Source organism: Phocoena phocoena, chromosome 9, assembly GCF_963924675.1.
Source record: "Phocoena phocoena chromosome 9, mPhoPho1.1, whole genome shotgun sequence".
In the NCBI taxonomy this organism is placed as follows: Eukaryota; Metazoa; Chordata; class Mammalia; order Artiodactyla; family Phocoenidae; genus Phocoena; species Phocoena phocoena.
The window spans coordinates 88,405,734-88,419,236 of NC_089227.1; the positions used below are offsets into that span (position 1 = coordinate 88,405,734).

General features: G+C 50.5%; 1 protein-coding gene across 1 annotated transcript in view; it reads right to left on the minus strand.

Annotated features, from left to right (window-relative positions):
• The window catches only part of LOC136127949 (solute carrier family 23 member 1-like), a 44,887-nt gene extending 44,703 nt beyond the window's left edge, over positions 1-184 (minus strand). The window contains exon 1 of the mRNA XM_065883585.1: positions 143-184. Within this exon, the coding sequence (XP_065739657.1) occupies positions 143-184 (42 nt within the window). The remainder of the gene's footprint in view (positions 1-142) is intronic.
• Positions 185-13,503: the final 13,319 nt, after the last annotated feature.

A 13,503-nucleotide genomic window follows, 5' to 3' on the forward strand; every position in this document is an offset into this window, starting at 1 on the left:
ACCTAGAACATGAGTCAATGTCCTTAGCACTAAAAATGAACCCGCATTAGGACTTCATGCTGGGACCCCCTCCAGGCATCCTTCCTCCTTTCTGCTACTCCACCCCACCCCTTATGTTTCCCTCTCTTCTACCAGCGCTCACCAAGGGCTCGGGGTGCTCACAGCTGATGATGGCAGAGTTCATGGCCGCTTAGGGTCTTCTCCTGTTGGCTTCCTCTCAGAACAAAAAAGAAGCCGCTCCAGGAGAGGAAGATTAACTTCTCACCGCCTGCCAATATAATCAGAGAAAGAGGAGGATCTGGGCCAGCTCCGGGGAGGGTGGGGCCTCCAAGCCCCACCTGCTGGTCTGCAACAGACTCCCCCTCCAGCCCTCTCGAGGGGACCAAGATGCCTTCAGTGGCAGGGAATGTTTCACAATTTGATAAGTATGGGTAATTGCAGGAGAAGTTAATGATCCCTCTTGGTACCAAGGAAACAAATCAGGGTGCAGCCTCTTGGGATGTGGCAGGAGAGCACTTTCCGGAAGCCAGGTTTCCAGGGGCAGGAAATGAGGGGGATGAGGGTGAGGCTCTGGGCTGAACATAGAGGCTTTTCTGTGTTCTAAAGCTGATTTCTAGCGACCGGCTGAGCCGGAATGAAAGCATTGCAAAAGTAGCGCAAGTAGCATGGCCCCTGAGATGTACTAATGCAGTCATTAGAAACGGAAAGGTATTACTGCTGACCTGGGAGAGGCCACTAAGGCTCATGGCGGGAGCAAAGGCCTCAGGTGAGAGACGGAGGAAAAAAATGCTTCTAATCCTTGGGTGCTTGTCTCCCTAATACCCAGAAACTTCTAATAACCCCCCTTTCAGAGAGACAAGTCCAGAAAGGTATAGTCTTGCTCTTATTCTACACAGGGCACTAAAACGCTCCTCCAAAACTCTCAATAAACCCCACTCTATGAAGTCCAGTGCAAGCAAATACCTGCTATTCATAATGATGGAATGTTCTGGAATGGGTAGCACTGGGTCTCAAGTTTTGGGAAACACACAGTGGGACACACGTAGACGTTGATGGGAGTCGGTCCAAGAGGAAGCCCTGAAAAACACAATGAGAAGTCTGACAAGGGAGGGGACAGAGCTGACGTAGACTGTAACAGAAAAACCAAGGTTAGAGGAAGACAGTCAAAGGTCAGTAATTACTGAACACTTAACTTTGCACTGCACTACACCTTTTTTTTTTTTTTTTTTTTTGCGGTATGCGAGCCTCTCACTGTTGTGGCCTCTCCCGTTGTGGAGCACAGGCTCCGGACGCGCAGGCTCAGCGGCCATAGCTCACGGGCCCAGCCGCTCCGCGGCATGTGGGATCTTCCCGGACCGGGGCACGAACCCGTGTCCCCTGCATCAGCAGGCGGACCCTCAACCACTGCGCCACCAGGGAGGTCCCCCCCTTTTTTTTTTAATCTTAATGTGCATAACAAACTAGCATTCACATCCTTATTTTACAGAATTAAAAATCCTGTAAATTCAGGTTTTTTTAAGATTAAGAAATTTGGGTGTCGATGGGTTAAGCTATTTGCTCAAGATTCATAGCAAATACAGGAGCCGAGATTCAAACCCAGACAGTCTTGTTCCACAGCCCACGGGGCTCAAGGAGATGCCCAACAGAGACAGGCAAGCGCCCTGGGTCTGAAGATGCACAAGGTGGGGCTCGGAGGAGATGGTCCAGGGAGTGTGGCCGGAGGGGCTTCCCCATGCTACCTGGAAAGGAAACACAGATCCTCTACAAAAGGCACCAGGGGCTCCAAGTTCACCTGAGAAGGGAAGGTGAGGCTGCTCGGCTCCAGGAGGCATGGGTCCTGCAGCTGTCGGGGTCCCCTGGGCACGCTAAGTGTGCAGCTCCCAGGGCGGGTGAGGCAGGAGGTAAGGAGAGAGACCTGGTGCCAACATTCAATGGACAGTGAAGACCATGAGCTTCGGCTGTTGCTCCAGGAAGGCCAGGCTGGGGGGTGCGGGGGTCCGAGCGGGGGCTGCCTGCACTACCCCCAGCCCCCCTACCCTCACAGACCTGTGGGCACAGGCAAAGTTGAGGTCACGCTGGTCATCTCTTTTCCCCGTCACCTTCTGGGACGGCACGGAAGTGGGGGCCTTCTCAGCCTCTGCCCTCCCCACACTGAAGGTCCTTCCTCACTCCACTTTGCCCTTTCCTCTCCCTGCCGTTGGCTGGGGTGTACAATTAAACTCCGCTGTAACCTGAGACAAAATGGTGCAGGGTTAGCTACACAACTGAGGCAAAGCAGAAAGATGGTCTCCTGTCACCCCTTCGTTTGGTTGCCTGTACAGTGTGTTCAGAGCCATCCTCCCTCCTTATCCTCGGGTTCTCTCTTCTGAGCCTGACACTCTGTCCCACACGGTTCTTTGTACAGGTCCTCCCAGCGTTCACCCTTTGGCTTGCGGTCACTGCCGCTGTCCCCACCTTGCTCAGTAGCTCGGAGGCGGAGCCGAGCCAGTCCCTTTCCTCTTCCTCCACCTTCCACGCCTTAGAAGTCACTTCCAGGGAATTCCCTAGCGGTCCAGGGGTTAGGACTCGGCAATTTCACTGCCGAGGGCCCGGGTTTCGTCCCTGGTCAGGGAACTACAAGATCCCGCAAGCCGCGCGCCTCGGCCAAAAAAAAAAAAGTCACTTCCACAGACTAGTCCCTCGACTCATCACTAGCCAGGCCCGGCTTTGAAACAGGAGGGAAAGGAGCAGGGCACAGCCTTTAAACAAATGACATAGCCCTTAAGGATATGACATAAAATGGCTAGAACCTACTAGGTCCAAGATGGCTGAAGATTCGACTCCCAGTAGCCCTTGAGCCTCGCTATACGCTCATTATAATATATTAACATGCTAATGACACACCCACAGGCGCCATGGCAATTCTGAGGCCGACCATAAAAGGCCAAAAAGTGGGCGGTGGTTCATTTCCTGGAAATCCCCGCCCCTTCTCCAAGATAGTTGAAATAATCCTCCTCCTCATTAGCCTATGAAATTACCCAGCCCATAAACACTAACCACCCCATATTTCGGGGCCTCTCGCCTTCTGAGATGGCCCACGCTCTGTCCGTGGAGTGTGTTTCTCCCATGGCTGCTCTCACTTTCCGAGATGACCCCATGCCCTGGGGCCACTCTTGCCTTTTGAGACTGTCCGCATTCTATGGAATGTGTATCTCTCTAAATAAATTCTTACCTATCGCTTTGTCTCTCACTGAATTCTTTCTGCACTGAGACATAAAGAACCCGAAGCGGGCTTCCCTGGTGGCGCAGTGGTTGAGAGTCCGCCTGCCAATACACGGGACGCGGGTTCGTGCCCCGGTCCGGGAAGATCCCACATGCTGCGGAGCGGCTGGGCCCGTGAGCCATGGCTGCTGAGCCTGCGCGTCCGGAGCCTGTGCTCCGCAACGGGAGAGGCCACAACAGTGAAAGGCCCGCATACCGGAAAATAAATAAATAAATAAATAAAAAGAACCTGAACTTCAGCAGGTCCTGAGACCAGGTGTGTGATTTTAATTAAAAGACAGTGGGTTCAAGTCCCAATCTGGGTTTTGGCTGGGTTCAAGTCCCATCTGATTTGTGCGGTTTCAGCTTCTGCTACCATTTCTCACCCCTAAGCCACGGTGGTACCCGCAACTCTCCCACGGTCTCAGCTGCCCCAGCTGGAATGATCCTGCTACCCCATACACACACCAGCCTGAGGTTCGCCACACACACCCAACACATTCACATGTGATCATTATTTATGACGCTGTGTTTCAAGTTACGGAAATCTAGTTCTAATAATTAGCTCTCGCAATGAGAGAAATTGGTTTTAAGAACATGGAGTCTCTCTGGGAACCCATGATCTTTCCTCAAACACATGAAAGAGTTAAAACTCTTCCATTACATTTGCACACATAAACTTCTAATCCCAAATTTGAGGCAGTTCCTCAGGCCCCAGCCACTTTGGGAGGAGAAAGGCACTGGACCCCTCCATATGTAATGCATAATGGCCCCACCGAAAGCACCATCTTTGTGTGGAGTAAGCTACACAGGGAGGCTTGACCTGGACCTTTTCACCATTGAGGGCAGCTAAATTGGCTGTTGGCTGTCATAGGAGGGAATCTGCCAAGAGATAGCTATAGGGCAAGTCACACCTGACAGCAAGAATGAAGGAGGCCAGCAGCGTTTCTCAGAAGGTCAAGCTAAACTCAGGGTGCACCCCTTGGTTTTGCCATTGAGAATCCATTTAGCCTCCCCTCATTTTCCTCTTGGGAACCATCCTGACCCACAGCAACCAGTCCGTGGGCTTCAGGCAGGGTTTACTCTGCCCTGTGGTGCCCTGCATGAGGTTGAGGGGCCAGCTGGAGCACTGCAAACTCCTGGCCACAGCCTTGGATTAGCAATGGTCATGGCAACCAACCAGAGACAATAGATGCAATGGAACTTTGCTGGGCCTCTGGGGAGAGAGGCATTCTCTCTTTCTCACTAAACCTGAACCTAAAGGATGCTGGTCTGTAGCTGCTGACAGCCATCTCATGATACATAGACTAGGTCCCAGTGATATTTGAATCTATACATCAAGCCATACACCATTGCTAAAAAGTTCTCTTTTTGGCTTAAACAAATTTGATTTGTGTTTTCTGTCATTTGCAACCAAAAAAACCAATCCACAACTTATACTTTTATCTCCAGTCGTAGACTGGTTCTAGAATAACTTATACAACATTTGCCAACTATTTACCCTTCACCAACAATGACTGTTAAATTTCAAGGGCGTTAAAAATAACTTAAACATCGATTAAAAACAACTTAAACATCGATTCCAATGCTGACGCCCTCAACATACTTCTGCACAACAGAATCAATTGTCTAAAATGTGACAAAAACAACCCAAGAGAGTACTGAGGAAACAATTTAAAGACTACCTGTCTCTGAGATGCTTCATTCAAATGAAAACTAATTCGTTAATCTTATACTCTTGATGTGAAAGGCCAAGAGACCAGCATTAGTGGTGGAGGCTGGGGGTTTCTAAATCTTTATCAAGCTCTGACTTGTTTTAACAGAAATTGAAGGTGTAGAATTTTAGGTTTGTATTTGCAAACTTATTTACTGCAAATTTTGATACGTGCAGCTTGGGAAAGCTGCCTCAAGTGGATTGTGGCTTTTAATTTATGACTTCCTGGTCTAAATAATTCCCATACTCATGCTTAATTAAATCCCCGTTTATAATGCAGGGATTGGCAAACTATGACTCATAGGCCAAACCTGGCCCACGGCCCATTTGTGTAAATAGAGTTTTCTTGGAACACATCCACGCCCATTCATTTATATATTCTCTATCGCGGCTTTCGTGTAACAAGGGCAGCGTTGAATAGTTGTGACAAGCCAGAAAGCCTAAAATAATTTATTAACTGGCCCTTTATAGAAAAAGTTTGCGGATTCTTGCTCTAGGACACCAGTTCAAACACTTTAAACATCTTCAGCGTATACTTTTTCATCTATAATTATACAATGGAGGTATGATTTAAATAAATAAATTTAAACAAAATATAACTAAGAACTTTTTAAAAATCTTATTTTCTGGACTTCCCTGGTGGCACAGTGGTTAAGAATCTGCCTGGCAATGCAGGGGACACACGTTTGAGCCCTGGTCTGGGAAGATTCCACATGCCGCGGAGCAACTAAGCCCGCGAGCCACAACTACTGAGCCCGCGTGCCACAGCTACTGAAGCCCACGCGCCTAGAGCCCGTGCTCTGCAACAAGAGTAGCCCCCGCTCGATGCAACTAGAGAAAAGCCTGCATGCAGCAACGGAGACCCAATGCAGCCAAAAATAAATCTTTTTCAAAAATCCTATTTTCTCTTCTTCTTTTATATATCGTTTTCAGATTCTTTTCCATTATAGGTTATTACAAGATATCGAATATAGTTCCCTGTGCTACATAGTAGGTCCTTGCTGTTTATTTTATATATAGTAGTGTGTCTCTGCCCTATTTTCTCTTCCTCAGTTGATATCAGTATTTGCATTTCTCTTCCAAAGCTCAACATACTACGAGCTTTCCTTTGAGTTCACTCTTCCAGAGCCCAGGTATGACTCCAGGGCTGCTTTTTTCTTTTTTCTCTGTTCTTGTGTAACTAAATCCTTCTGCTAACCCTTCAGCTTGTCTCTGTCTTTCTGTGTCCATGTCCTTCTGTTGGGCAAGCCAGGCCCAGGGAAGAATATCCAGGTGGGGTCCCAGGAGACAGGGCTGGACTCCTGGATGAGATGGTACTGACCTGGGGGCTGCTGACTGTAAAACCAAAACCTGAAACCAGCTTTTGGAGAGTGGGGTTGAAAACCATTACTCCAATACAACCAGGCAGATTCCAAAGTTAGAAAACAGGTTGCCAAAACTTAGTTGCTGCTCCAAGCTGCCCCTTGCCCTGCAGCCAGCTTTGGTGTCTTTTTCATTCCAGCTCTTCCTACAGCACCCTCTGCTACCCCCGCTGCCAGGTCAATGAGACTTGGAGAAGAGGGTGGGGCTGGATGGGCAGAGACCAATGAAAGTCAGATAGGTTCTCATGCAGAGACACCTCTGGCATGGGAGGTCCTGGGTTTACAGACTCCATCAGCTTGAAGTGCCCTATCTGACCTTTTCCCCAGGCCTGAGCACCATTCTGCAGACTTCTTGGGTCACCTTGTGACCCACATATTCCAGAGGGCAATATTCCAGAGCCCTTCTTGGCAACTCATAACTCACCCTGCTACTGCCTGGCCATTAGAGGATCTGGGAAATCAGAGGATGCCTGGTAGGTGTAAATCAAAGGCTATGAGCTAGCGTTCTTAGTTGCAAGCAACAGAAACTGACTTTGACCAACTTAAGCAAGAAACGGGCAGTTATTTAAAGAGCGCTGGTAGCTCAATGAAGAGTTGAATGAAGAGTTGACCAACCAGGAGTTGGGAAGGATAGCAGTAGTGGGTCTAGGGTCACAGCAGAAGGAACACGGACTTTCTCTTTCGGGGTATTACCTTCGGGTAACTCAGCCCCATCCACCGTCTCTTCCTTGTGCCATCACTCAGAAATCAGACTCCAAGGAGACGGGATCTGATTGGGCCCGCCTGGGTTATGTGCCCACCCCTGAAGGCAGCCCACAGCATTAGGGTGGAGGTGGGGTCCTGCAGCTGGCAGCTCTCTGGGAGGCGTAGAATGGGGAAGGGGCAGTTTTTCCAAAGGAAAGGGAAGAAAGGCAGGAGGAAGATGCAGGGAGGAGGCGGCCACTCGGCACCGTGACCACGATAGGGAACATCCTGGGTGGGGGAGCCCAGCAAGTCTTCCCACGCATGTTCTGGGCTATTGCAGCAAGTGAACCGGCCATGTGGTCAGTAGGCAATACAACAGCGGCGTGGGCCTGCTTCTATGCTCCTGCCACGCAGAAGTGCTTTCCACCTCTACCCGCCACTAAGCACACACCTGGAAGGGGATTATCTGCTGCCCTCCCCACTACCTCAAGAAACAGAAGTTTACGGAAGCTGGTACACTCTGGTTCTGCACTATTAATGCGTGTTTTCTGTGCAGATGTTTTCCTCTCCCCACTCTCCACCTATTCTAGATGACACAGCTCTAAGGCAGGCAGGCAGGAACCCTGAACTGATAAAGTTTTAGAACAATACAGTTAACTTCTTGCACCCTCTGATTTTCCAGACTGAGAGTCCTGCCCTCCAGTGTGGGAACTCCCCCGGCTGGCTGAGGCTCCTCAGACAGAGGCGACTGATCACAGACCCGAAGGAGCGCCATTCACGGCCATGGGGAGCCGGATAGAATCACCCGCAGCAACGTGGAGCCTCTCAAGGACAGGGTTCAGGGTGACTCCCCAGGCTGCAAGAGGGGGAGGGTCCCCCAGAACACTAAATGGCTTGAGCAGATCCAGGGACAACGGCAGGACAAAGAGGGGGGTGATGCAGACTGTTACAGGCTGCGGACCAGATTCAATCCTGATACACAGGAAAAGACTAGAAAAAGAGGGGCATGGAGGATGAAGTTTAAGCCCCCTATGCCAGACTTGGAATTTCTAAAAGAACTAACCCTCTTCCTGCAGAGGGAAGGGGCCATTCCAAGAGGCCTCTAGGGCAGAGGGGTGTTTACCAGAACGTGGCACTGGCTGGTACCAGGCAGGTGTCACCGACCATCAGGTGGGAAGTGGGGCACTTTACTGGAGGGGCCCTCGGTGCCCACCAAATGGTAGGGGCCGGACCCAATGCAGAAACTGAGTACGGGGGAGGATTCTGAACCCACAGCAAAGCTGGAGCAAATAAGGCATAGTTCCAAGACAGCTCTTCACAATGTAGGGCCTGTGAGGGTCCTTTTTTTCTGTGCTTCCAGGAGTTTCTGCCATTTCAAGGGCAACTTGACCCATAGACTCATGAGCTCTCAGCTAAAAGTGTGGAAGTGAGGTGTGTGCTTGGGAACGTCTCAGGAGACCAGGGGCCCAGAGGCAGGAGCCATGAGGGTCCCACACAATCCTAGCCCCAGCTGACCCCCTACCCCTGTGATGGCAGCCAGCTGAGGCCCAGGGAAAATGACTGGAAGAAGCAGATGCGGCTGGAGACTGGGGGCAGGAAGCAGCCCGTGTTTACTTGCTGCCTTTGAGGCCGAGACCCCAGGGAATAAAGCACCCCCTTCAGGTGAGACACTCAGAGGCTTATCCAGATTCAAGACAAGTTCTGCTGGGCCCCTGGGTGGGAAGGAGAGGAGGAGGGGTGGGCACGGTGCCAGGACAGAGGGGAGAGCTCTTTGCCCAGGATCCAGTCTCAGCCAGCTGTCCTGAGAGACCCTGGGGAGTGGCTCACCCACAGAGCCAGGCACAGTTTGTGCAGGGCAGAACCAGTGTCTGCTCCCCCTACCCCCTTCTTTGTTGGGACATAAGACTTATTAGGAAGACGCTGTGGAAGAATGATGTTTTGGAAATAATAATAGTGCTAGATTCCTCAGGCCAAAAAAAAAAAAAAAAAAATCACTATTTATAAAGGGAAGGATTTCACCCTGCAGGTAGTTGAGGGGGTCAATGATGAGGGGAAATGGAGACAGTCAGAGCCTTGGGGGGGGTGCCTTCAAGAGGTGGCTGAGCCCTACTTCCTGAGGGAGAGTTCAGCAAGAGGACAGCAAGACCCAGAAGGGACCATCTGCATGACGGGTCCAAGTGGCAGGGACCCACACTCCACCCTCCCAGGTCACTGAAGCAGCTGAAGGATTCCTGGATCCTCGAGCCAGAGAATCAGAGAATCAGAGGTGATCATGATGGCTGATGGGCCTGAAATGACAAGCGCCTTCTTGTGGGGACCTACGTGAACTGAAGAACATGGACCAGAGAGACAATAGACACCTCCGGGGACACCTGAGAGCACAGGTGACCCTGGGCCAAATGGGGCCTTCCCTAAAGGCTTGGCACTACCAATGTGCTCCCCAATTTAGCCACGAACTCCAGGAAAGGGGGAAACCCCAATCCAAAGGTTAAACCTCTGCCATCCCAGTAGAATGGAGGGGCACAATAAAAAGGAGTGTTTTCTACTTTGGGCCCACCTGCATTTTTCTGATTGAAATTCATACTTGTTACGGACACCGTAAGGAGAAAGGAAGGCTGAGCCCCTGCATAAGTAGAACATTTCTCCAGCAGTAGCAGCTGTGGCTGTGTGGGCCACGGGCAAAGCAGGGTCAGTGTTTGTCTTCCCCACACGCCACCTCCATGCTCAAATCGTGGTTGGCCCTCCATTGCACCATCCCCAGCGTTGTACTGGAGACAGTGGTGTCCTGGCACTGGGCTCCATCGTAGTTCCTCTGCTATCCAGGGGTTGATGGCAGCAGAGGGGGTGGGAGCCCAGGTCTGAGGACCCCACCCAGCTCCTGTATGTCTTCCCCACTCGAGTGTGGGCACCGGCTCCTCTTTGTGAACCAGCTGCAGCAGCTGTGGGAGCCCAGGGCCGGAGACCTTCCAAGATCTGTGCTATACACTGAATGTTCGTGCTCCCCCCAAATTCATATGTTAAATCCTAATGCCCAATGTGATGGTATTTGGAAGTGGGGCCTTTGGGAGGTGATTAGGTCATAGGGATGGAGCCCTCATAAATGGGATTAATGCCCTTATAAAAGAGACACCAGAGACTTCCCTCGACCCTTCTGCCATGTGAGGACACAGCAAGAAGATGGCCTTCTATGAACCAGGAAGTGGGTCCTCACCAGACACTGAAACTGCCATCGCCTTGATTTTGGACTTAGCCTCCAGAACTGTTGTTAAAGCCACCTGGTCTATGGTATTTCTATTATTACAGCCCAAACAGAGTAAGACAATCTGGCATGTGTGGAATTCCCTTGTGATTGGGTTTACAAGGAGAGAGTGGCTTTGGCCTCTGGGCTTTTTTCTTCGCTCAATTTCTCTCAATAGGAGTTTGACCTAAATACTTTTTGCGCGTGGTATCCGTCTTCTCATCGATCATTTCTAAGGGGTCTGAGTAGCAGTGGAGCTTGGGCTACACATTAAAGATGCTTCTCCTGAGAGGCACACAAGGTGACCGTCATGGGTGGTTTCTGCCCAGCTCTGACCAAGACCCACGTGAACTCAGTCCTCCACTGAATGTCAGCCTGGCAAGAAGTTCAAAGGCTGATTTCAGGGCCTACTAGTGTGAACATTGCTTCTCCCTTTTTTGCCTCCAACTTCTTTTCTTTCAGGGAAGTAGAATTCTAGATTACGAAAGTTGAAAGGATCTATAGAAGAAACTAAGGTCCAGGGAAGGAGGGAAGCTGCTTGGTCCACACACCTCATCTCAGTGAATGACACCAGCATCCACCAATACCCAAGCCAGAGCTCAGTTCACCATTTGCAAGTCTTCCCAAGTTCTACCAAATTCATCTTCTACAATAAATATATCGCATGTGTGTCCAGTTCTTCAATGGTAGCAAGTATATTAATTTCATCTAAGCCAACTTCATTACATCAACTCTTCAAACATAAGTCTAGTCATGTCATTCTCCTTTTTAAAACTCTCTCTTACTCACTCATGCCCCGCAGATACAGTCAAATGAACACTTAGCCTGGCCTATGATGTCCTTCAGGATTGGCTCCTCCAAGCCCCATTGCTCCCTGTCAGAGTGTCTGGCACACACAGTAGTAGGTCCTCCATGAAGAGCAGTTGGATTGAATCCCATCATCCAGGCCTGTTCACTATGTCTCAGTCAATAACTTGTGGCTGTGAACTCTTGGGCCAGGTCTTGTCCACAAAGAGGCGGACTCCAACACCTCCCCTTCCACAGTCCACAGGTTCTGGCTACAAAACCATAGGGGATGCCTGGAAGCACAGGTTCCAGTCTTCTCTACCTGAGCCCAGGATTGACACCATGAGATGGACTACTGGTCGAGGAGCCCCCCCAGGGCATGAGATGCTGCTGTCACAGCTGGGAGGAACTGGGCTGGGTTTTCTCTAAAACTTTAGAAATCTCATCTCCATTTCAGAGGATGACACAGCCCATCCCTCAGAAAGGGGCATAGCTTAACCAAGGTCTTTGGCCTCCATGCTGGTTTTAAAATGTACCTGGGATTTTACTTTCATTCAGGTAAGATGAGGCTGACAGATTAGGAGATGACTGCAGTTGAAAAGGTAGCTTGTTACTCACAGGTCCCAAGAAGCGGGGCATGGCCCACCACGTAGGGCCACACAGAGAAGCACCTGTGTCAGTCACGGAGCAGAACAAGGGAGGGGAAAGCTTGGGCAAAGGCCTGTCTTGTGTTTTTTGCAGGAAGGAATGAGTGAGGCAGGGTAAGTAGCTGAACAGGCTTAAGATGGGTTAGTGTGAATAATTCTGGGGGGCTCTGGGGCCTAGGTGCTGTCACCACTCGTGTGGTATCTTGCCCTGGGAGGATTAGGGCAGGGGGATGGATGGTGGCTTGGCCAGATGAAGGAGGTGGCTGAGGGTACGCTCTGGATTGGATGGTTAGCATATGAAAGGCACACTCACAGGTGAGTCATTTGCTATCTCTAAGAATTGGCTAGCCCTGAGAAGGGCAGTCTTTCTCTGGCCAGTGAGCCCCAAATGCCAGGAAACAAGAAACTATAGTTAATACAATACTAGATGGAGAGGTTTTAAGTGTTTCACAGTCTCACCGCTCACCAGAGCAGCTCCTCGGGGGTGCTACCTTTGCTCCCATCCCCTTTATAATGACCCCAGAAGTCTGTTCTTCCATGAAAATGGCTCATGGAGAAGGACCATGGAAGGCTTCTGGGAGAGAGGAGTGAGAGTCCTAAATAAAACATTTCCTTGCCATCCTTTTTAAACAAGATTTGCAGTTTGGTGAGAAAAAATAGACTGATGTTGGAGTGGAGGTAGAAGGAGAGAGGTGCCAGAGAGCTCAGAAGAAATTGGCTACAAGACGGCTTAGAGCCCGGGAGGGTCCCTGCGGCTTGAGTCACCTGCTCCTTAGTCACCTGGCTTTTGGTCTGGGATCAAACTGGACAGTCGCAAAGGTCAGTCCTTGCTGATGTCTGTCTCCTTCCCTCCCTCAGATCTGCTCTGGGCTGGAGCAAGGCGTGTAGAGAACTGGGAAGTGGGGGGCGGATACAGCTGCTATCAAAGCAGAGGCACAGGGAATTCCCTGGCGGTGTTCTTACTGCCGAGGGCATGGGTTCAGTCTCAGGTCAGGGAACTAAGATCCTGCAGGAAAAAGAAAAGAAAAAAAAGCAGCACAATGAGGCTTAGCGACTTGGATTTGTAGAGAAGGAAGATATTAAGGGATTGCGTTAACAGCTCTGAGAACTATAAACAGGAGGGGGGGTGGGAGGGGGTCATTCTGTCAGGGCGACTGAGGAGTGAGTCCCCCAACGCTGAGCTCAGAGGTCTAGTCAGTTCCGTGTCTCACGGAATTTTCTTTGCAGGAAACTTGCGCACACCTGTATAAGTCTACACACACTTCTCCTGATACTGTCTGGTTTGGGTTTGGGGTTTTTTCTTTCCCAGGATCATGAAAGGGCTGGACCTTTATCTGCCCTGTGTCTTGTGTCCTGGGAAAGTCCAAAAGTCCCTCCGGTTGCTGCAGGGGATGTGAATAAGTTTCCTGAGCACCTCCACTCGCTGGGCTGACACTCAGAAGAATTTGGGGGGTAGGCTCAGAAGTCCCCAGAAGGGGTCTAAGAGGCCCTGGGCCACCAGGTCAAGCATACTTCTTCTAAGGCAGTCTTGTAAAAGTGACTGCAGTGGCCAGGACACCCTCATTGACCAGAGAGAGGGCTCTGGTGGGTGCTGTGGGTGTGTGTTTGGAGGATGGGGGCAGGGGAAGAATGATAAACTTGAAATGGTGGAGCAGGGCAGGTAGAAATCGAAAGGCACCGTAATGGTAGGTTCAGCGGTGGCTGTTTGGGGCAGACATGTTATATTTTAGGCTCAGGGACTTCCATGGCGGTCCAGTGGTTAGGACTCTGCGCTTCCACTGCAGGGGACGTGGGTTCAGTCCCTGGTCGGGAAACTAAGATCCCACATGCTGT